A 25,838-nucleotide genomic window follows, 5' to 3' on the forward strand; every position below is an offset into this window, starting at 1 on the left:
AAAGGCTAAAATGAAAAATAAAAACTGAAACAATAAGCTCTGATTGACTCAAACTGTTTTTTTATTTTCTCAGTACACAAAGATTTTGAATGTTATCTCATTCAGGAAATTAGGTGCATTTTTCCAAAGGGCAAGAAAAACATTTCTTACCTACCTTTACCTAGCAATGACCATTCACAAGAACCCCAGCCCTACAATATATAGGCTCTGTTCCTTATTATGCATATATTGATGAGCAATTGATCTACTAATCTAAGTTACTGTAGAGTCATTTCTGTCTAAATGTATGTTCAGATGAAGCTTCTTTAGAGTATATGATACCCACCATTTTAATTTAGAGTTGCCATGGTTAGACACAAAGCCTATATGAGGGATTTCTGCTGGAAATAAAATACGCTGCTGGGTATAATTCTTAGAACTTATGTTTCCAAAGAGAATGCCCATAAATTCAACTTCCCCTTTCTAATTTTCCAATATTTCACTTAAATTGGCTATTTGTGAAAACATCTTGAGCACAGAACTTGTTTGGCAGAGTTTTTGTTGTAAGGGAGGAGCAGGAACCCATACTATAGGGTACAAATAGAGTAAAACAGTTTAAAAATTAAAATTCATATTTGTAAAACTGTACTATTTGCCTATGTATATCATTCAACTTATTAAAGGTACTGTATCACTAAACATGTAGTTAAATTGCACTTTCCAATGTCATTGCAGAACTGATAAATTAATAAGGGTCTCAGACTGATCTACCATTCTTCTCATATACATTTCCTTACGAACCTGGGATGCAGCCTTCTCAAACCCATCAGGATTCAAGGATGGCATGATGTGGATACGCGTACTGTGGATCAAGTTGATAATAGTCTCATTTCCTTTCTGGTATTCATTACACAGGTACTGAGCCAAGAAGATGAGCAGCTCCCTTCCAACAGCTTCATTCCCATGCATATTCCCAACATATTTAAATTCAGGCTCCCCTGCAACACAAAAAGGAACATCCCTTATACACGTGCATAGAATATTCTTCAAAGTCCATGGATGAACAAGGTGTGGGTCAGGTTAGGTAAGTGTTAACTACAAATATAGCGTGCTATTTTCCTGTAGCTAGCCAAAGACCGCACATTTAATCCTGAAGTCTTAAATTGTAGACTTCTCTTAGAACAGTAGATTTAAATGATCAGAGGCTGAAAACTAATTAAACAGAAATCTTTACTCAGTAATCGTTCTAAGCGCTAAGAAAAGACACCAGATTTGAATGAAGTATGTCAATGTAATACAGAATCTTAACATAAACATTATGTTACTCTTCATTTAAACTGGTAAAACAGAAATCTGAATATGACCCATAGAAACCGTGCTTATGATGGTTTTAAAAAAATGTGTCTAAAAAGCATTTTAAATTCCTGAAATTCACTATATGCTAAGAGTAGTCATACCCTATGGACAGTTATTTTAATTTTACAATATTTTTTTCAATACAACTCTCAATAAATAGCTACTGCTCCTAGTGAGTTGTAGTACTCCAGTATTTGGTTCAGAGTGTAAAGAATGAGTGCACTATGACTGGTAAAATATAGGGTAAATATTTCATTAAATGCAAGAACAATAGTATTTTCCTAACAGTGTTTGCTAGTCAATATCTCAGCATCTCTTGACACATAAGGAATGTACAGGAGTCGCCTTAGAGCCCAAGATACATGAATAATTTATATTCATTTATTATATTTTTTAACAGGAGCATCTTGGATCCTAGGCCTGCAAACACTGGCGATGCGTAGGGGGTGCACACGGGTGCACATGCACCCCCTGAGATCGGACATGCATCCCCTGGAAGCACCAGCTGCAAAGCCGTAAGCGTACTTCCGGTTTTGCCTCTGGCTCAGCTATCAGCCACTGGGGTACCCCCCGGTTGGTGATCAGCCACTGGGGTACACCCTCCTTCCCCGTCAGTGATCTGGTGCCCCCCAGACTTGGTAGACACCAGTCACCCATGCCTGCAAACTTTTAGGCATATGTTTAAAAACTAACTCCCCCACCTTGCAATTCTTATTAGTAAAATACATTTCAGGATAGGGGCATTTTCATCTTTATTCAACTCAGTAATGGGGACTAATTTTTTATTCTGCTATAACTGTTCTAATTGATCAAAAGTTCACCTAATGGTATGCTCTGAATACCTGATCTGGGGTCTACTCATGGGACTAAATACTTCTCAAGAGAAATGGTTTCACAAGCAAGGCCTAGGAATTACTAAAAGAAGGCACAGTGGTGTCCTTTTATGACTCTGGACTGTGCTTAATCTTAATCCATCAACAGCATGTTAGCAAGCATGGAGCTATTTATACCATGACCTCTTGCATATCAGATAAGACATTTCTGTGTATACAAATTGTTCCTTGAGATTTCTTGTCACACATGCTTAAATTTGAAGAACAGTCTAAGGGGTTTTGCTTCTAAATGAAGATGCTTCATTTTATTCAAAATATCCAATGTGAATCCCCATCACCCCTCCCCACACACACATTGACCCCTTCCCCCAGTTAGCTGTTTTGCTTTATAACCTCCTCATAAGATCGTTTAGTCAATAATAAGGCCGGCAGTTTTACTCCAGCAAAACTACAGAAGTCAAATTCTCATCTGGTGTAAATCATCTCAAACTGGGCGTAAAAGGCTAGGGACAAACATTCAAAAAGCCTGAGCCTGAATTGATTCAATCTTTGCAGGTTAGTCTAACGTGCATAGGCTGAATCACTTTGTAATCATACAGACATCCCCTCCAGACTGAAAAGCTCAGGCTAGAAGCTGGGGAGCACTAAAGCAGCCTTCTCTTCCTTTTCACAGGACTGATCTGAAGGGTGCTCTGATTAGGGAACCCTGCTCTTCATAACAGAGTATTTATCAGCTCTGTTATCAGCATTTAGCACACCATCAAAAAACAAAGTGTTGCTCATTAGTTCAAGCTCTCCTTAAACAGCTTTTTCCAAAGGAAGGAATGCAGGGACACTACCAGCTGAGCTGTTGATTACCTCCAAAAATCCCGAAGCGGACACTGTCCTATCTGCTTTACACAGCATTAGTTAGCATACCACATGCTGGCTATGGTCCCTGCTGTGGGAGAGAGGAGGAAGGGATCTCTGCTTAAGCAGCAAGTGGTGAGGAGGGAGAAGGCGGGCATGGGGAAGCCAGCAGACCCTGCTGTGCCTGCAAGTTTCTGCCAGAGCTCCAGTCAGTGAGCAGAAGGGAGGGGCCAGCCCTGCCAAGCCCAGAGAGCATGCTGGGATGCTGGGGGAGTCTGATTTAACTTAAATCAGCAAGTGGTTTGGGACAGACATTGCATAAACTGGTTTGACCCAAGTCAGGTAAGTCTGATACTGCATTCAACCAGGTTTATTTCAAAAAGGTTTCAGCCATTTTCAAACTGTTTTATGTACACTGAATGTCTGTTTTGTTACAGTTTTCAACTAGTTTCTGATCACTTAAACCAGTTTGTGTGTAATGTCTGTCCCTAGCCAAGGAGAACAGAATCACTGAATAAAACTGCAGGTGACTTGCAAAGCCAGAAATAGAAACCAGCTGCTCCATTTCCTAGTTCTGTAACTTTAAATACCAGCATGACTTCCTTCTCCAGGTTATCACAGAATCATAGAAAATTAGGGTTGCAAGGGACCTCAGGAGGTCATCTAGTCCAACCCCCTGCTCAAAGCAAGACTATCCCCAACTATATCATGCTAGCCAAGGCTTTGTCTAGCCAGGTGTTAAAAACCTCCAAGGTTGGAGAGTCCACAGTTTCTCTGGGTAACCTATTACAGTGCTTTACCAAGTCATACAAGTCTTGTAAGTCATACAAGTCATTCAAGTCTTGTTTACTCCAGGGTATGTGTATCCAGAGAAACAGAAAAAACAAAATGGCTATCAAGTCTCCTAACCACTTAAGCACCAAGAAGGCTGACAGTGGCATCAAAGTAAACATGCATAGCAATTATGGTGAATGATGATTTACTAGAACACTGGCTGCACTCATAATTGCTCCATTTCAGAAAGGAAACTACAATGGATTTCATGGAAATCTCTCATGGAACATCACACATAGGAGGAGAGATTGAAGAAATGAGGAGTATTTACCTTAGAAAGCACCTTATACAGAAGAAAGACTGGGAATAAATTTTCCCCATACCTTAATGAGAACAAGGGGACATTCACAGAGATATACTAAGATCAGTCAAAGAGACAATTTTTAATTGATCTAATTAATGCTCTATTAATTCCACATAATGCTAGCTTGTTTTTTAATTAAAGTATTATGGGATACTAAGTCAAATGCTTAGATAAATGCAAGTGTACCCTGTCACCACAACTGCCTTTATCAATAAGATTTCTCATACTATAAAACTAAGCTATTGTCCTTTTTATTTGGCAGGGAAGAGTAGGGAATAAGATCTAATTTCTATGAAACCGTACGGCTGGTATCAATTACACATTTATTAGCAAAGACTTAGAGGCTAAAGTTCCAAATTCACCATTCAGTTATTTTAGATTTGCATCAAGCTAGGTACTCTGTATTGCCTTGGTTACCCCTTTTGCTTTTTTTAACACTGGATTTCATTTGCAGCCTTCCAATCCATTAGGATTTACGCATTTTTTTAAAGATTTTTTTTACATTCCCATTAATTGTTCAGATAGATCCCTCTCTAGTGCCTTTAAGGCTTTTAGGTAGAAATTACTGGGGCCCATTGATGATCCGAAAAAAAGGTGCTTAATTTAAAAAGGTGCTGCTTCAAAGCCTCTCTTTTAAAAAAATACATCTTTAACTTCCTATTCCATCCAACACATCAGAACAGATGGATCCCACTGCTTTACTTATGAGCTTTAATATCTGTTGACTATCTCTTCATCACCATTCAGTCTATTTAGATTTCAGTTACCTAAAGATGTTTTATTCTTAATATTTTTCAAAAGATGCCTTATTATTTTATTTACCCAATTGACCATTGAAATGCATTGATTTTGTTAGCTTCCCTGATAAACTGCCTACGACGGAGTTTTGTAGCACCTGTTCCTTGTCTTTTAGTCCAATCTTTCTTCTTTTTTCTTCTCTTTTTCCAAGTTTTAATAGTGCTTTAACATCTTCTTTTACTTGGACAGAGAAACAGGGAATCTTTGTAATTTCCTTGAATAATTCCCAGTTTTCATTTACACTTCCTACTGCTTCTAGTTGTCAGGTGGCCTGGGTGCTCTGAGAAACAGCCGAGCCTTTTGATATCTCAGATTAGACAACCACAAATAGGTGCTTTGTTGATTCCCTGTGTCCTAAGATCCTTAAATGCATATTTTTGCATGCAATACAAAAATCAGAAATTCTATATATGTAGGGTGTAGGTTGTAGCCGCGTTGGTCTAAGGACATAGGCAGACAAGGTTCTTTGGGTGACTCTGATATTTTTTATTAAACCAACTGAAATAGTTGGAAAAAAATATTTAAGCAAGCTTTCAGGTTTTTGGGTCTTCGTCAAGCTGAGGAAGTTTCTGCAGTTGCTGTGGCCTCTTCCTAGATGGAATGAAAATGTGCTTTTCATTTCATCCAGGAAGAGCCCACACCAACTGCAGAAACTTCCTCAGCTTGACGAAGGGTTCTAAAACCCAGAAGCTTGCTTAAATGTTTTTTTTCCAATTATTTAAGTTGGTCTAATAAAAAAATATCAGATTCACCCATAGAACCTTGTCTGCCTATATATGTATATAGTTTATATATAATATACACACTTTTGTGTGTGTGTGTGTGTGTGTGTGTGTGTGTGTGTACACATATGAACTATGTACATATCTTTCACAAAATAAATAATAAAGGGGGAAAGAAAAAAAGAGGCAGGAAGAGAGATGAACAGAAGAAGGAAAGGGAAATATGTAAGGATTATTTTAAGTACCAAAAATATTCTAAAAATTCCTGCTCCCAAACAACAATAAACTTTTCAAAAGGGTTAAGTCTGCTAAACATGGCTCTGTCCATAGATGTCAGCTGTGCCATCGCTTTCTCTTGGGAGGCATGACCCCTCCAACTGAAACAGCTCTTGGAGAGCTTTGTGTCAATCCTGAACTGTATACCAGAATCTGATAACTGATTAAGGGAGATGTGTCTGAAAATGTTTTAGCTGGCAAAATGGTCAATGTTATCTGATATTTACTTACTTGAACTGTGTCATCAGATATTTAGAGAAGGTTCAATGATGTCAGTAGATGATAGACTCAAGCTTTTTTCCACATAGGGCCATGCAAATACATAAATAAGGTTACTTCAAACTATAAGAAGTCATATGAAACCACTTCTAGCTGTTTTCATTTAATGGAAGCCTTTCTTTAAATAGGAAAAGATATAACCAAGAAATACAAAGTTCCAGTTTCCTAAAAATACAGAAGTATGGTGATTATCATATTCAAACTACATAATAACATTTCAAGGAGATAAGTGAGTAAAAAATTAATTCAACAAAATCTAAAAAGTGATAAATAACCCATGAAACTAAGTTAGTATTTTTTCATGCTTAAGTTCTTGCCTTAGTTCTTCAGAAATTCCGAAAAACGCCTTGTCCTTTTGTAATACCTTTTATCCATTTCAGTTAGGAGTGGTATTAAAGTGGTATTACTAGATCTGCAGGCAAAAAAGAGATTAGGACTAGCTACAGACATTCAAAAAGCCCAAGAAGGAAGTGGTCTAAGTTTTATGCTTTACTCTAAACGTCCCAGGTTCGGTTGGGAGCAAACAGATGCTCTTGTGGGGAGATGGGCATGCAGGCTGCATGCATAGGCCAAGGTCAGCCAGTTGGGGGTACTCACATGGCTCCCAGCAGCCAGGCCATCCCCGATTGGCCAGCACGGTCCCCCACCTCAGCCTCACACCCTTCTAGCAACTGGCTGCTGCAGCAGCCAAGTAAGGCGGCAGCCTCCCCCAGATATACTGGCTTGGGGCAGGGAAGGACTGCACAGAGGGGGTCTCTGCCCCCACCTCCACCCTGCCACTGCCCAGCCGCCCTGCTTCCTGCCTTACCATGCCATGGCCCTGGTCAGGGCCAGGCTGGACACAAACACACACACACCCTGCCTAGGAACATTGTATAAAGATAGGAAAATACAGAGCTACAGATGCTCCCTCCCCAGTCCACCCCTCCCTGCCCCCGCCCCACTCCCTGCCTACATGTGGCTGACAGCTCAGAGTAGCTGAATATGCGAGAGGTGGGAAGGAGAGAGCAGAGGGCTGCAAAGGCACCTGGGATATCAGCAAACTATGACTTATCTTGAGCCAGGAGAGAATCGGGTGCAGAAGTTTGACGGACCAAACCAGCACGCCATCATCTCTCATTGAGAAATAGCTTTCTATCCATTACCATACCATTAACCACATCACCAGAACTAGCCAGAACTACCCTCTGGCAAAAAGAATGGGAAAAACTAGGTGACAAGCTGTTGAATGGAGCCAACGAGGAATTACCCCAGTGAAGAGTTAGCATCCAACTCCAATTATAAATGGCATACATGGTGGAGCCTGAACAGATTGAGAGTGGGTCTCAGCAGATGCAACTTTCTCATGAAATCATGGGACCACTAAACAACTGGCCAGTGTGTTTGTCAGGAGAAGCAAACCATGACACATCTCCTGAGATGTCCTGTAGCATCACAATGCTGCCCACAAGATTTGGCTACACCAACACCGGAAGCAGTGTCCTATGCAGAATATTGGGAGCAGACCATATAGAAAGGGTGGACTGGTCACATGACGATGACAACTGACCAACTGAACAGATATCTTTGCTTAGTGTGCAGCTATTTCTCAATGAGAGATGACTGCGCTGGTTGATATCCATCTGATTCATGTACCTAGCAGTCATCTATCTGACTCTTGTACCTGCCAATGTTACCTGCTACTTTCCTTCTGCATGGGGGTGCTTCCCCAGGCAGGGAAGAGGGGTGGCTTTTAGGCAGCCTGTTTTAATTCTGCATGTATCATTTAGGGTAGTGTCAATATGTTTACTGTGACTTGAGTTGTACCTCAGGTGGTACAGGTATATTCAGCCTCAGAAAAACAAAGTGCTAAGGGAGTAGCGTGTAGGATAGATGTGTTCCTAACTTGGAATTTGTGAGCTTATGCAGAATGTTGTTTCGTGTGTTGACCTTGGCTTTCGTATTTAATATGTGCTCTTTGTATCTAAGTGTACAATCCAGTGTTACCCTTAAGTAAGCCAACTATTTCTGATGTTCGAACCTCTAGTCACCCCAAGTGACATCTAGGTGTCATTTCACATCACAGTTTCTCAGATGAAAAACACAGATTTGAGTTTTGCTATGGTTGGGTTTGAGATAATTGTTGAGGTAGTAATCTGACTTCTCATTCAGTGCCCTCTCCAGGATCTTCTGTGTCCCCAAAATTTTTCTGCTGTGCAATAATTCAGAGATCATCAGCATAGATGAAACACTGATATTCAGTAGGAAGTCCCTGATCACTAATGTAGGTGTTGAATAAAAGTGGGTTGAGCACGCTGCCTTGTGGTAAACCGTTCTTTTGGTAGCACCACCTACTTTTCTGGCCGTTTAGTTCTACATAGATGTTCCAAACACCAATCAGTCAGTTTATCATTATTAAAAAAGTTTTGATGAAGAGGAAATTCATACATATGCCAAGTCTAAACATGTATTTAAGATAATTCATTTTCAAGTTCTCTTGACAAGCTTTATTCTTCAGCAGATGAAGGAATTTATGATTTCACTTGAACTACAGAAGTATCTGACAGGCAAAGTACTTCAAAAGTATTGGGACTAACATTTCATTCCTTATGCAGGGGATAAATGCATAGGAAAAAAAAGAAAAAATTCTAAATTGTATTTTAAATCCTATATCAGAGGTAAACAATTATTTTTGGGAATACACCATGCACTGCCCCAGGCTCAGGACTTGGTCCCACATGGAGTGCAGCAGGGGCAGTTGTTGCCAGGGCTGGATCCAATTAATTGGTGGGTGCCTGTCTGCAGAGTGGATCTAACAAGCTGGTGGCCCAGATCTGGCCCGCAGGCCATACTTTGCCTACTCCTGTCCTACACTATAGCAGCAGGAGACACATTCAAAACTATTCTTCTATCACTTTGCATTAATCAGAGTTGGGAGAATAAATCACCACTGTAGATTTCAGAGCCTCTTTTTTTCTTCATGTTTTCACCCACAGATATCCTAGTTCCCAGTGTGATGAAAGGCCAGGCCAAGCAGGCCCGTGCTGCAGTTGTCAAAGGTTAGGGCTGCCATTGTCAAAAGGTTTGGGTGGGGAATGGGTGGGGGAGAGGACCCCTCCCACCATAAGCCCCCCCCCAACAGCTTGCTGGCTAGGATCGGGGGCGGGGGGGAGGGAGGGAGCCACTCCAGGTCTATGCGGCAAGAGGGCTCCCTCTGCTTTCAGCCCCAGTTCCTAGCACAATGAAAAGCCAGGCCAGGCAGCCCTGTGCTGCAGCTCCTAGGTGCAGCTGTCAAGGCTGGGGGAAGGGAGTCCTATGCCGAGTCCCTCTGAGAACCCAACCAGCAAGCTGCGGGTGAGTTTCATGGCAGGAGGGCTCCCTTCCCCTCCAACTCCGCACCAGCCACTGCGGATAGTTGCCAGCTGGCAGAGAGGTGGGGCTGCTCCAGCAGCTTCCTGGGAGGCATGTGGGAGTGCCCCCTACCTGCTGATCTTGGCCAGTGTAGGCAGGCACTGAGCCCCCTCCACCAACCGGCAAATGTCTGTTTGGTTCATTCCTCCTGTAACTTATAGCACTTTAAGTAAAGTACCGTACTTAGAGCACGTCCACCAGGGGCTTTTTGAATGTCTGTACTTAGCCTCAGTGACTAATGGCTTGTCTATATGGATATAAATACATGTAATCTTTGGAGCAGAGTCAGCTGCTTCAGATGTCTCCTGACACAGCTGTTTCACTTCACTGCCATCTAAAGATGTTGCTGGGACCCCTGCCCTCCTGGGACTTCGGGGGCCCTGTTCTGTGGGACAACAACCTTGGATGTTGCACCCCAACTAAAGGCGTACCTCTGCAACCAGAAAAACCAAAGCACATGTATCATGCTGTCATGCTATAACTCCCAAGTCAAGGTACGTGTTGGGGAGTGGAAGCATAATACATGTGCCCAGGAAATCCCTTGCAGAGGGACTACAAGAACATGCAGGGCCTCTGAAGCCCTGACAGCACTTGCTTAGGGCTGATTGCTCTCTCACCATAGGAAACACACATCAGCCACAAAATGGCAGCACAAACTATTCTTAGATATGATCACAAATTTGGGTGCCTGTGGCACGCCAAAGGGCTATAACATCTATTCTCTTGGCTTTTTTCGCATCATAAAACTCTTTATGGTGCCACAAAAGCACATCTGTTTTCAGGCACATGTGTAAAATGCCTGGCCTAGCTACAGTAGAATTGATTGTTCCACCGCAGCTATGCTGCTCTAAGCCTCCCATGTGAACATTCTTGTATTATGGCTTTTACTCATAGCCAATGTAGTGCTCTTTGGAACACTTAACTGATTTTTCCTGCATAAACACATGTATGTATTCACTATTGTTTCTAGCGAATGTTATTCATCAGAATGTCTGCAGAAGGGTTTTTTAAGTGAAAAGTAGCCTTTTTGATCAATTACAGTGAGACAAAGTTACACTATTATAAAAAAAATGACTTTTAACAATCAACAACCTGTAAAGACCAATTAAGGAAAAATTGAATCAGAACATGAGCTTTCAGTTTTTGACCTCTGTTAGTACACAGTACTAGTACTAGTATACAGTGCCTAGGAAAGACTGAGAAACAAATTGTCATCTTCTTGAAACAGCCAATATTATTAGGGGTTCTCTTGTCTATGATTGGTCACTCAAGATAGGAGATGACCTAGTAAGAAACCTCTCTTTCATTCTTTCTGAAGTGCTAGACAATGTCATATGCCAATCGGAAAAAAAGTTTCTTCTTCCTATCTTCCCTATTAATATGTATTGCCACATTACAGCGTCAGGATTTTTATTTTTACCTTTTTTTAAAGAGAAGAAAAGGAAAAAATCACTAGCAATTGCTGTTGCACAATTTTTTGGTTCAAGTAAAGAGTCTTCCAAACAAGAACTCCCTACCTTTACAAGTGGGCTGACACTAAATCAAGAGAAAAAAACATATGCAGTAACAAAGGACTCTGATAAATTAGGTGATATCCCTGCTTTTCAACTGGTCTTTTGTGATAACCCTTGCCGTTATGCACTGTTTCAACTCTTGCATGATTTTATCTGCTAAGCTCTTCTCAAGCTTCAGGAGTTAAAATAACAATGCTTTAAGCTGCCTAAACAATGGCATAACATACAAGTTTTGATTTTTGCTTCAAATATTTTTGAGATGGGAACCATTAGGTGAAGTCAGACCTGAAGTGAAGGAGATAAAACACAAGCTGGTATTAAGAATGATGTAATTTTCATAGTTTCGAGGGTCGGAAGGGACCTGAGCAGATCATCAAGTCCGACCCCCTGCCATGGCAGGAAAGAGTACTGGGGTCAAATGACCCCAGCAAGGTGATTGTCTAGCCTTGTCCTAAAGACCCCCGAGGTAGGAGCCAGCACCACTTTACTTGGAAGTTGGTTCCAGATCCTAGCAGCCCTGACAGTGAAGTAGCGCCTCCTGATGTCTAATCTGAATTTACCCTTGGCCAGCTTGTGACCATTATTTCTAGTCACTCCTGGCAGTGCTCAGGGGAACAGGGACTCCCCCAATACCTGCTGATACCCTCTGACTAGTTTGTAACAAGCCACTAGACCGCCCTCAGCCTTCTCTTGTGGAGGCTGAACAGGTTCAGGTCCCGTAGCCTCTCCTCGTAGGGCTTGCCCTGCTGCCCCTTGATCATGCAAGTGGCCCTCCTCTGGATTTTAAGGTACTGCTAAGCAACTTCTGCTGTACACCACTTCACCCTAGATTTCCAAGCCTTCCTATGATATATAATATTCATTTTTAACCTGTTCTTTAATTTCATAGCCTGCATTTTAAGTTATTCATCCATAAAACCAAAACTGCCTGGGCCTGGATGCTTTCCACATACTAAGTTTCCTGATCCAATCTGTCTCCTCTTTCATATCAGCTCAAGCATAGAAACCATTTATTAAATGGTCTCCAGCATCCTGGTAAACACTGAGACAGGAAAAGAAATGATAATTTAGAGTAAGCCAAGGAGAGGAAGCCAGTTTGATGTAAAAACTAAGCAAATCAAGTCTGGTGTGCAAGAGGAAGAGATTAATCATATTACAGTTTCTTGACTCAAGAATAATATTGGGCCACCAAGCTGGGTAAATCCTTTGTCCTAATAGCAGAGGAGAAAAAGGTTGTTTTTTGGGTTTGTATCTGCATTTGGGACTGTCAGATAGAGAATACCAAATGGACCTTGATATTGATATTGGAAGCTGCAAACATAACAATGCAGCTATAAGCCACAAAACAGACTTTTAAAGGCAGATGAATTTCATTTCATTTAGCCTATATTCTGTAATAGCTTCAGAGGCTGCTTTGGGCCACATATCAAATGTACTCACTAACAGCCTGCTTGTTCCTTATATGGGCCAAACCATAAAGAAACGGTAACAGTCTCAGAAGTCCCTCTCAAAATTGCCAGTAGGGTTCATCCTGTGAGGAGCACTCAGGTTCTGAACTCAGAGAAGAAAGTAAGGCAGGGGAGATACCATGATGATGGTTTCTGTTCGGGTGGTTTTATTGACCTGGAAGGGGAGATTCTCTTCTTCTCAGCCTTGAATGACAGTGTAATTGAGGGTGAAGGCCAGGCTATTCAGTGTGAGGAGGTTGACCCCTGCGAGATTCTCTAATGCCTCCAAAGTGAGGAACTTGGCTATACAATGTATGGTGATGGGGGATTGCTCTTGGGCTTTCCCTCTGGCTTGCTCCTTCCACCTTCTGGTTAGGGCTAAGCAAAACTAGGGGACATCTGAACTCCGAGGCCTCCAGACTTGGGGCTTACACAAAGGATGTCTACCATGGATTTGGGAGTATCTGAAACCCCAGGTTAAAGAGTCAGGGAGATGGCATACTTGCCAGTGGTAGTGACACACAGACTTGAATGATTGCGGTCTGCTCCATCTATAGAATTCAGAACTGATCTGGCTGATTTGGCCAAAGACATTAAAAAAAATAAAGAAAGAAGTCAGACATGGGGCAATGGTTGAAGTACCCAGACAAGGACAACCGAAGGTTCAGTTTCTGCCCTGAACAGGGCCTAAAGGGTAGGAAGTAACTTCAATATGAACAATCTGAAGTTTTTTAACTAGGCAGTAGCATAATGAACTCACTATATGACAATCCTGTTTCGTGCAACTTGATATAATATAACGTTCCCTGATTTTTACCCCCTTGATGCAGACAGGCAGAAAGGTTAGTTAAAAATAACAAGGCATAGTCTTACAAAAGGATGAATAATAGCTATTTCCTACAATTATGTTCAGTCTGCCGCTATTAAATCAAGCACATCAAAGTACAAGCAACAGTGGGATCAGAAACCAAACAGCTATGCTCAGTGCAGTCAGATTATTTTTCTTCCTTTGAGCAACATTAAAAGCTCAGCAAATCCATCTTTATTTTGTGGTCTTTTCACCCCATTAAAATGTTGCTATCCCTTTTATGGTATTGGCAGTGAATCACAGAGGTTCGCTCCTGCTGATGCATAAAGAAACAAGGTATATTGATGAAAATGAACATTTTCTTTTCTGTTATCTAGGGGAACATTATTGAACCAATTACATTTTACCATTGACTTCACTGGCAGCAGGATCAGAAATTTGGGTTTGACTGACTACTACCTTGCATCTGATGTGGTCCTGTACAGAAGCATAACAGGCAACTTGGGCCTCAGCAGTGCATGGGGCAGCAATAGCCAAAAACTATTATTTTTCCATGCCCCTTTCCTTCCCTACTCCCAGTTTGTCGTGGGGGCTGCTGCCCTGGTCACCCTGCCCTGAGCTAAAATAGAGTCTACTCAGCCCTCTTCTCCAATCACCTGGCACTCCTGTGGTTATGTAACCTCCTCATCAGGGCTGGCCTACATCTGCTGGGTGTCCCGCTGCCTGCTCTGGCCTTTAAAGTGACAGGCAGCAAGGTGCTCTGTCACACTGTGAAAACAGTTTCTGCCTTAAAAGTAGTTGTACAACACTATGGGCATGTCTGACCCCTTTCATGCCACACGGAGGGGAGCCACCATAAGCATAGCCCACCCCGGCTGCAAATCCAGGAAATGGGTCATAAAGCCAACTTAAAGCAGCACTGAGTATGCATCCCCTCATTACTCTTAGGCCATCTGCCTTAAATGTGCTTATTGGCATGTCTTCAGCTCTGCTCTAAGGCAGCCACATCACCTTATTTCCAAAATTTGGTATGTGCAGAACAGCAATGAGTGCCTGGGGTGTCTTTTCAGGTACAAGATGGTGGCAGTTTACTTGAGCCTGACAAACCTGCTTCTCCTGTCCCACTGGTGACAATGAGATGTTAAGAAGTCACAAAGGCTGTGCCCCTCAAAAATCAGTGGAACCAAGAATGCCATGGTACCCTTGCTTTCCAATTTGTAAATAATAGTTTACACAGGTGCAAATGAGAGTACCTGGTGTAAAGCAGTGGAAAATTGAGTCCAAAGTCTTTTTATGAGTCTGTAATAGGTAATGCATGACTGCATAAATGATTATTGTTCAATAGAAGAGCTGAAGATTTTTTTCATTGATAATGTCAGTTTATTGCCTAAGGCCCAATACTATCTGGGGCCAGAGAGGGGACTAGGGCATTAGGCAGTCAAATAATAAGTTATTTATTTGCACAAGTGGAGGGCAACAAAAATGGTTAGGAAGCTGTGGTGTTTGACTAATGATAGAACTGGGTTTATTTAGTCTGCAGAAGAGAAGACTAAGGGGGGATTTAATAGTAGCCTTCAACTCCCTGAAAGATAGTTACAAAGAGGATGGAACTAAACTTCTGTCAGTGGTGGCAGATAACAGAACAAGGAGCAATGGTCTCAAGTTGCAGCAAGGGAAGCTTAGTTTAGATATTAGGGAAAACTTTCTCACTGGAGGGGGGTGGTGTAGACGAAACAGGGGCCCTAAATATCGAAGCAGTAGGTTTTTAAAAACACCGCTTCAATTTAGGGCCCTTTAAATGCCCGTGTCATGCACACACCCAAACATGCTTGCCACTTTGCTGCCACGGAGGGGAGGACAATCTGCTGGTAGGTAGACAGGTGGAGTAGTTCCTGGGCTCCAGGCGGGGGCTGGTGCTTCCCTCCACAGCAGCAGCGGCACCCCACGGTGGCACCTGCCTGCAGGCACCTGGCTTAGGCAGTCGCAGGGGGCATCACAGCCATGGAGGGAAGCATTGGGTCCCAATGCAGCTCCGGCAGGCAGGCAGGCTCCAAGTGGGGAAAAAAAATTGATCAGGCTCACCACTTTTCTTGGGCGGAGCCTGCCTTCCCAGGCTGCTGTCAGGCTGCGTGCATGGCCTTCCTGCAGAGCCCCTGAGCTGCACAGAGCCCAGTGCTTCACTCTGCGGTTGTAGGGCAGCAAAATAAAACTCCTCAGAGAAGTTTTAGTTTGCTGCACCCCAAGTCATTTAAGGCACATTATGCCACCACATTACTGCGCTGGAATTACTGCACAATATGCCGCCAACGTGTGCAAACACCAACATCATTAAAGCAGCGCAAAAACATTTAACCGGCTTTAAAGTGTCACGCACACATGCCCCTCATTTCATCTACACACAGCCTATGAGGGTAGTAAAGAACAGGAGCCGGCTATCCAGAGAGGAATCTCCATCCTGGGAGTTTTTAAGACCCAGCTAAATAAAGCTGATCTAGTTGGGGGTTGTACTAGATGACATCCTGACCCTAATTTTCTATGATTCTAAATGTTGTGACGTATCCTGGCAGCATTTCTAACCATAACTTTCTGACAAGAAGTCAACATTTTCCATGGACAGCAGATATTTTTCATGAACTATTTAATTTAACAGAAAATCCAATTTCCCCACTGAAAAAGAGTTACAGACATTTTTACCAGTCATATTTAATAAAAATTTTCATAAAGTTTCTACAAATGTACTGAATAGCAAATCAGAAATGACCACTCTATGGATATAGCATTTTCTGTATTCCCTGCTCTCAAACAGCATCCAGATCTGCATATTTTATCAATGGGGTAACACTGTCAGTAGATTACCTTTAAAAACAGAAACTGGATGAAGTGAAAAGCTGTGTGATTAATACAAATCTTGGGCAGGAAATGCATGACGAGCATAGAAGCAGATTTCATCAAAATCAACCCTGGTCTTTTTTGCTACTTTGCCTTTTTCTAAATTAGTAGCTAGGAAATGGAAAATGAGACAGGCCAATACTTTGAGTAGATACAAGAGAAGCATTAGGACCCCTTGCTCTTTAAATCAACTTTATTTACTATCCTTTCATGCTCTTCAACAGCTTTGCCAACTGCACCCTTGTCAGAACAGCAGATGAGAATATAGATGACGCATTTCTGGAGACTGTGTGGGTGGAAAATGTCAAACAGAACCAGGAGACAGAGAAGTGTAAGCTTATCTCAACTTTAATGCACAAACAAGCAGACACAGTGTGCAGATGGCCAAACAATCCCTGTAAGGAAAATCAAAAAGACGACAAAGCTGCCTGAACAATTTCTTCACAGAAAGGCCTAATTTAAAAAGCTGCAGAAATCCAATCTGGAAATGACAGCTTAAAGTCCAAGCAGAATTACCAAAGTACTGGTATAGTGTTACAAACCCAAGTATATATGACACGCACACATGCATACACACATACCCAATCTTACTAGTTTTATTTAATACAAAAATTACCAAAAGGTTTGACAGGAACTCTGGACTCTTACTTTGCACTCTAGCAGCCTCTGAGGATACTCTAGGGAACCTGCAAGCAATGCTGAATTTATGTTAAGACTGATTTTAAGTATTGTGAAAAACAACCCTGGTAACTCTCATGATGGCTAGATGAAGTGAATCTTTCTCCTTAGCTGCTTATCTTTCTCTGTACCTCTCCACTCTTCTCTCCCACCTCGCCTTCTATTCCATCTCTGCATTGTAGATAATATCGTGGGTGAAATCAAGACCCAGTGCTATCAGCAGTAAAACTCTCAGCGACTTCAGTAGGGCCAAGATTTCATTTACTGTCAGGACAGATCCCACATGAGAAGGAGGATGTACTGAATGACCTTAAAGATCATTGCTGACTTGGCTGCCTTCTCAATGTACTCCCCTTCATTTTTTTTTCTTTATCTATTACTAGCTCCACCCTCACAGTCATATTCTGTTCCCCTTATTTTACTTCTCTCTGAGTATTAGGGAGCCAATGACCCACTTAGAGGCAGTGAATTAAATATTGTAGGACAACAGGAAAGTTTACAGAAAGAATTGCTTAGGTCAAGAAAGAGGAAAGTTGTGGTGCCTGGTTAAAATATGCATTTAATTAATTAATTTAACTCTTAAGCCAAAGCTACTAATTTGCTAAACAAAGAAAAAATTGTGGCACAAAGGAAACCCAAAGGTCACATTTTTTCTACCTACTATGGTTTGATATAAGTATATTTATGTAATATTGGTTTTGTGTAGCATGCACACAATGTCCTTGACTCTGCTACTTAGGCTTTAAGGTTATTTCAAGTTCATGAAAATATTTTTCCATATTATGCTGTTCACAAAGTACTTCTTATATATAAAGCACACTTTTACTCTTGACTGAAGAAATAGCATTTACAAATATTTAAAATCACATTAAAAAAACAAAATTGGCACACTTTGCAAACTAAATTCAAACCACATGATTCCAGTGAAGAAATAGGAAACAACCCAATAGTCACTGATCTTTATTAACCTGTTTATGCCATCTGATACAGCAATTCATTTTAACTGTACAATGTTAAAGAAAATCCCTGTATGTCAGATGAAGCTATTGTTTCAGTAAATGATAAATTCAAAATGCTTAGATCATTTCATGATATATTGAAACTTTAGTTCTTGATGTGCCTTTTATTTTCCCCTTTTTCAAATGCATAACTTTCTCTTCCATCTCAAATTTAAGTTTTATAACAAAATTATAACGAGTGCCAAAAGCAAGTTTCAGGATTTTTTCCAGCTGCCTGCTAAGTCACTAAAGGAAAAGAAACTTAGCTGCAAAATAAGAAATAAAAAATAATCTAAAATAATGTCTTAAAATTTGAAAAGCACAGGAACTTTAAGGTTCAGGGTCTGAAGATTACCATACTGTGTATTATAACTATTAGTTAATGGAACAAAACAAACCTCAGGCAAAGAAATTAGTATAGATCTTACATTCGTTTAGTAAAGAAAAAGTGCCTTTCAACTTTCTCCTTAGCCAAAAAAGAAAAAAAAAAAAGAAAAGAAAGTACCCCCACTCCTTGAACTGACTCAACCCTTTTTTTTTCTAACTGCAAACTATTACAGGAAAATACTGTAAAACCACCCTTTTAAAAATAGATTTGTTAGTAACCAAAAGTGTAATTAAAATTATGTTGAGTTTGCTTTATAGCTTTGTTGCCCTGAGTTCATTTTTAGACTCTGATACAGTAAAAACCCAAAGGACAGGAGCTTACATATTGAATTCAGTGGAATGCATTCATACGCTCAGTATTTTGCTAAATGGGAGTCTTGAGGCTTCACGCAAAGTCCATCACAGATAACAGGAACCTTTCCTCTAACTACAGTAAGCTCAAGACCTCATTCTGAAGATTTCTTTTTGGCTGAACTTTTCCATAAACAGTTTCTGCCCAATTTTGATTTTTTTAAGGCAAAGGTTGATTAAGATCTTTTTGCCAGTTTCTGACTTGTATGAGAGTAAACAAATACAGTTCCTACAGGATTTTGAGACTTTTTCTTTGAACATATATGACTCAGAAAATAGATGCATGTCCTGAGCTGAAATTTTCCAGGTTTCTTGCTCACACTGAGAAATAATTTCTGGCCAATAACAGATGTATACAGGATTGAATGTATACAGATGCATCCAAGATTGAAAATTGGAATTTGTACATATGTGGTATGAAATTTAGTCATGTTACTATTTATAGGACTATGGAATTGAGTGAAAAAATGTCAGTACTAGTTACATAGGTATAGTTCTGTGTTGCTGTTTTACTACAGCCTTCTATAGTGGTGAACATTTTGGACTTAATTAGTTGTGGAAGTGTGACAGGAAAATCAATATGTAGAGATTAGCATAACACAATTGTTTTTCTTCCATTATTTAATAAAAAGATCATTAATTCATTCCAATCCATTAATTAATTCCATGATCATTAATTCATTCCAGCACCCCACTGACACTAACACATCCTTGGTGTTAAAGAAATTGCATATTACACAAAATTGGGATGCACCTTAATAAGTACACTTTCTCCATGGGTCCTACAAGGAGAGACAAAGTGATTTGCTCAAGGTCACACAGAGTATCAGTAAAGAGCATGGAATTAACCATGGGTCACCCTTCCTCCTCCTTCAACAATGGTAAGTTACATTTATTAATATATCTCATAGTAATGTTATGCTATTTTAAGCCTTCCAGAATTGGAAAATACCATATTTACTCAAATACAAGATGAGTATTCTGCCCCCCCAGTCAGCATGGGGGTAAAGCCCCTCATTTTATATATGCGTACAAGGAAACTTCATTGAATACATTGTTTATTAAACTGCTGCCAAAAGCGGCATATGCTCAGTAACAGAAACCAATTTATGAAACTAACTAAATGTAACCAACACTGAGCATGACTATGAAACACACAGCTACAAGGATAGGTTAGTATAGCACATCTGAATAGAACAGATGACCATGCCCTTTATACACAGTCCCTTGCAGTGCTGACTCTTTTTCAAGTCATGGTGAGCCACTAAATTGAATACATTTTGACTTCTTCACTTTTGCAACTCAGATGCTCCTTTCTTTCCCATTTCCAATGATTTCTGTTTCTTCGCCAACCTTAAATGTCTGACAAACATCACTAAACAGGGACCCAAACAGTTCCTCCAAAATCCCTCTGTTGCTCGCTCTCTCAGCCTGTCACATGATTAGTATGGCCCTGCCCTCTATGGCAGCATCCAGATGTGTGTGGATGTTTGGTTCCCTGGGGACAACTAGTAGCAACACGCCTTGCATTGCCATTACATGTCTCCAGGGAATGCCCGTGCTACGTGTGCTCTGGCACATGGCAAGTTGTCCCGTACCCAGGTCGGGTAGAGGAGGCTGGGGCCTGCACTGGGCAGGCCCCGGCAGTCTTGCCTGGGGTCCTGGGGACCTTCTGGGGCTGCAGCTGCATTGCTTCTGCCGCACAGAGCCCAGCCAACAGTGGAGTGCAACTCCAGCCATCCAGGCTCCAGCTTTGGATGGCACACACTGATGCTGTATGTGCCACTCTGCCTTTTGTTCAGCAGGTTTTTTTGACCCCTGGATATCATACAGCTCCCTTGCAGAGCAAAAAACAATGGAATGTGTGGTATCTGGTGCCACAGATGTGCCACATACCACACAGCTGTGCTCATCTGGATGCGGCCTATGGGTTCATCCCCATGAGTGGGAACATGCGTTTCCTGGGGGATAAACATCAGCAGCACATATTTGTGCATCTGCTATTTTTCCCTGGGCATGATCTTGCACCTGCATTATGGTGTATGGCAAATTGCCCTGGGTGGGGTAGGAGAAGCTGGAACCAGGACCTGGGCTGGCCTCAGTAGCCTTATCTAGGGTTCTGGGGGCCTCCTAAGGCAGCAGCATTGCTGACCCAGCTGCTCAGAGCCTAGCTGGCAACCAAAGCATGGCTCTGGCTGGCCAGGCTCTCTTTCTGGTGATGTGCACTGCTGCTACATGTACCATGCAACTTTTTTTTTTTGCAGTGTCTTTGTTTTACACCAGGATCATGCCCTATGAGGTGGAGCTGGACCAGATTCCCTGCATCCATCTGAGTATAAATTTTTGGGGGTTTCCAGGACTCATAGTCCTAGTCATGAGTAGGGAGCTAGTTAGTACATGGATCCTTTGGGGGGAGGGGGGGAGAGGGGGGAAGTATCTGGAGTACACATACATACTGAGCTGTGCTGAGCTATGAACCATGGCCTGAAAAGCTGTTGAGTCTGCTGGGGCACAGTCCGATAAACTATATTATAAATCATAAGCCTTTTGGCTTTGGACTAATATCATGCATAGCATATACTATATATAAGCAGATACAAAAGTGCTGCTTAAAAGTTTGTTTATGGCATACCTGTGCTAAAACCTGCAGCAGTTTAAAAAAAAAGTAAACTGCACTGACTCTGCATGAACTAAATGTATGGGTACCTGTAATAATTGCTTATATGCAACTTTCTACAGGCATGTTTATTTCAAGGTCAGTGTTTTCATATTTTCTCCTCACTTCCATGTGTTCAGGGAGAACAGTTGTCTGACGGTAAGGGATGCGGTGGGAGGGATTGCAGGGGGAAGAAGCTAGCGGGGCAGGAGCCAAGGGGGCTACCTGATCCCTGGATTTATTTTCCCAGCTGTAGCAGTGGGAGGGGAACAAATTCAAGGCAAACCTCTAATAATTCAATTCTATGCCTGGAAAATTATAACAAATTTATAAACTTTCCATACACAGAATCTCATTATTGGGGGGTCACCTCATGTTCAAGTAAATATGGTATACAATTTAAGGAGACAAAGCAGCCCTCGCAGCAGATGCCCAAAGAAGCTGTAACAGGCTGTAGGTTGGCAGCCTGGATCAATTAGCCAGCCAGTAGCAAGTCGTCCACCTAAGGGGCCTCAGCTGGCTCAGGCAATTAGCCAATAATGAAGGGAAGCTGACTGGCTGACCGGAAATAAAGAGGCAGGAACAGGAAGTGAGGGGAGGAAGACCCGGAGCGCTGGTGGTTGTGCGGAGACTGGGGACTCCTCAAAGGAAGAAGGAAGATTTCAGGGTGGAACTATCCTATGTCTGTGGGTGTTAACTCTGGATTATTGTATGTTTTCTCCTCAGCTCACTTCGAAACTTGTGTTGCTGAGCCCAGAGTGGGACTGTGTTGCTGGGACTAGGGTAAAGGCAGGGTTTTTTTGGATTACTGATATTTTTGGTTGCGCCCTATGGAGCATTAGAGCCTGTGCTGCTGAGCCCAAAGAAAGGCTGTGTTGCTGGGACTAGATTAAAGGAGTGGGTTAAAGGGTTCAAGGACTGATTTGTGCCTGGGGGAGCAAAGCTAACACAGACAGTGCTATACCCCACAACAGAAGCCAATATACCTGCACCAGCAATGGGCATGCCCTGTGAGAGTCTTAGTATAAACTTTAGTCTCCTAAAGTACTGTATTGCACATAAACTAAATTTATCTCTGGTGTAAATCTCTAATATCCCTAAAGCAGTGCCAGAGTTGGCTCAATGACTATTTTACATTGCTGGTTATACAACTAATTATACTCCATGTTATTGAGGAAGCGATTTCTAACCCCAGAAATGTACCATGAGCTTAAACTAAATTTAAAACAAATAGCACAGATGTATCTGAGGATGGGATGGACACTTATGGGCTCATTCCCATTCTCTAAACACAAAGGAGTCATTTTTCTCCAGAAAAGTTTCTTCATTTTGGAACAACTTCATTTGGTCTGCTTCCCTCCTCCCCCAAGGAGTACAAGAGTTCATTTGGTTTGCTAGAGCCCGGCAGACTGCACAGTCCATTATTTTTAATCAGGCTCCTGGGGAAGGGCTGGTCTAAAAATTTGGTCTATTACTACCTGGTGGACAATTATTTTTGTTTTGAGGTGGGAAAGAATAATATAATAATATCATGCTAGTGGATTTGAGATTAGTATAAATCTAAATAAATGTTTCTTCCTTTATATCACATCAACGACTCCCAGTGTTATTAATGAGTCTGAACAAAGTAAACCACTGAAGTCACTGTCTTATGGTGAGAACCTCAAGTATAGCTCTGATTTACACAGTTAAAATTAAAATTTGACATTTAATTTTAAATGTCAATAATGATATTGTTTAACAATGGGTTGTCATATACAATTGCTACAAAACTAAAGTTCAATGTAATGTCAACTCATGAGCTCTTAATTAACTTTCATTTTTTTCTAAATTAAGCATTGTATTCTCCCTTACGCAGTTTTTATTGAACTTAACATCTATAGGTCAGATAGCTAGAGAATTTACAGAAGGAATTTGTTCTTCCAATATCCGATTGACTCCACTGCAGCAGCATTATGTTATTGAACACTGCTTTTACTCAAATAGAAGATGTCTCTGATTATAAGATGACCCCACAATAAACAGATTCTATATATATATATAAACCGTATAAATTTGTTATAATTTTCCAGGTATAGAATCTGATTATTAGAGATTTGCCTTAAATGTGTTCCTTTCCCACTGCTATGGAAGGGAATATAAATCTAAGGGATCAGGTAGCCCTTTGTCTTCTGCTTCCCCCCAACTTTTTCCCTGAGCAGCCCCTTTCCACTCTTCTTACTGTCAGACCCTGCTTTCCCTGAGCACTTGGTAGCAGGGAGAAAACTTGGAAATAACAACCTTAAAATTAAACATGGCTCAATTTGCATAGAGCACCCATATTCTCAGTTTATCCAGATTTAATGCATGTTACCTTTTATTGAAACTACTGCAAGTTTAGCACAAAATAAACAAATTTTTGAGCAGCACTCTGGGACCTACTTATGTATAGTACAAACTATGTATGATATTAGTCCAAAGCCAAAGGCTCATGATTTACCATACAGTTCACTAGGCCAGTTCCCACCAGAGTCATTTCAAGACACAGCGACACCACAACTCAACAGTGCTCAGTATGTGTGTATACTCCAGATACCTGCCACAAAGGATGTACAAATTAGTCCCCATTCATGACTGGAGCTAGGTGTTCTTGTCAAGAGTCCTGGGATGCTAGAAAAATGTATATGCAGCTAAGATGCAGCGTAAAGTGTTCAGCTTCACCTCATGGAAGGCAGGGGTACACTAATTATATCTTCCAGACTGAGGGGGGGGGCTTCAAATGGATTCTGGGTGAACTGTATGTGATGTCATGACTCACCATGACTTGAAAAAGAGTTGGTGATGGTGGGGATTGCACTTAATAATCACTACCACATGTCTTATTCAGATAGATTTCATAGACATTAGGGCTGGAAGGACCTCGGGAGATCATCGAGTCCAGCCCCCTGCCCAAAGGGCAGGAAGTCAGCTGGGGTCATAGGATCCCAGCAAGATAAGCATCCAATTTACTCTTGAAATAGCCTGTACTAACCTACTACTGCAGTAGGTTCCCATCAGCATGTCTGCCTAATGTAGGCTACATACTTTATAGTCATGCTCAGTATCAGCTGTATTGAATCATCTTCATAGCTGGTTTCCATTGCTGAGCACATGCCGTTTTGGGCAGAGGTTTAATGATAGACCATGTATTTAGTACGACTTCCCTGTATGCAATTACAAGATGAGGGGCTTTTTCCCCCATATGAATGGGGGAGGTGGGGCGGGGGGGCTCATCTTGAATTTAAGCAAATACAATATTCATTTTGAACATGTTTGAATAGCTACAAACATTTCATAATTGTCCCTCAGCAAGTTCCTCGCTCACAAAGACTGTAAGTTCAAGTCCCATCCCTTGCTTTGAATGCCATAAACATTTTGTAATTCCACATTCAAGAAGAACTTTATTGTCTGTCTTTTGCAATATAATCTTATCCTATTCACAGGATAGTTGTAAACGTCTTTTCAAGTATGCTTAAATATCTTCAAAAAGGTAATGTTTCTAATGCCAAAAGAAGCAATGTATGAATCAAATCTAAAAAAATAAATGACAGTCATACTTAAAAGGTCAGGTTGTTCTGATTATTTCCTTGGTACAATTTCTACAGGACTTTGGCAGAGATGAATACTTCACACTATCTGAAATTTTTAGATGATGCAGGTGTGTGAGCCACTCATCTGGTCCATGGGGCCAAAAGGTTGAGCACTTCTGATCTAAAGGGTGATGCTTTCTATGTTGTTTATTAGTATATTTATTACCACGACATATCACAGCCCTAGTCGTACAATACGGGAGTACAAGGAAACAAATGGGCATTAATGGTCAGAGAGTGGTATAGCACACCAGAACAGCCTAACAATTATCAAGCTTTTTGTAAGCAGAGCTTGAAGGAAATTTAATGCAGGATAATTAGTTCTGTGGATGCTTCTGTTGTGCTTGGGACAAAGCACAAATGGCTTGTTTGAAACTTTAACAACAGGTGATAGAGACAGGTATCCTAAGTTAGCATTCTGATAGTGAATTTGAGAAGAAAGGTAGGATGAAGCCCCTGAAACGACCACAAGGGATCCTGAAAATAAAGACACTCAGCTTGTTTTTCATGCAATTAGAGAGGAGGAGTCAGCAGAAGGGTGCAAAAAAGAGGTCACTAGGTCAGCATTTCCCAACCACTTGGGTACACCCCCTAGAGAAGTGCTAGGGTTACTAGAGGGGGGCACATGCAGCAATCTGCAGTGTCTTTCTCCTCACTCCTTACCCAACTCCAGTGATTTTCATGCCGCTCTACTTCAGCTGCCACCACTGCTTCTCCCACCACTGATTCCCACCAGCAGGAAAAACAGCAGCAGTTGTGGTGGGGGCTGAGGTAGGAAGCAAGAGAGTTCGTGACTTCATTACCATGAGGCAAAAATATACAAATCTTTGGAAAACACTGGAATAAAGGAACAATCCTTGCAGCTGCTTTCTGAATGGACA

At 41.4% G+C, this 25,838-nt stretch overlaps 1 protein-coding gene across 1 annotated transcript in view; it reads right to left on the reverse strand.

Annotated features, from left to right (window-relative positions):
- The window catches only part of CPE (carboxypeptidase E), a 100,471-nt gene that overhangs the window by 27,639 nt on the left and 46,994 nt on the right, over positions 1 to 25,838 (reverse strand). The window contains exon 2 of the mRNA XM_090036244.1: positions 781 to 977. Coding sequence (XP_089892370.1) covers positions 781 to 977 — 197 coding nt within the window. The remainder of the gene's footprint in view (positions 1 to 780; positions 978 to 25,838) is intronic.

The sequence above is a fragment of the Crocodylus siamensis genome, chromosome 2, assembly GCF_052110815.1.
Source record: "Crocodylus siamensis isolate JL-2025a chromosome 2, ASM5211081v1, whole genome shotgun sequence".
Lineage (NCBI taxonomy): Eukaryota > Metazoa > Chordata > Crocodylia > Crocodylidae > Crocodylus > Crocodylus siamensis.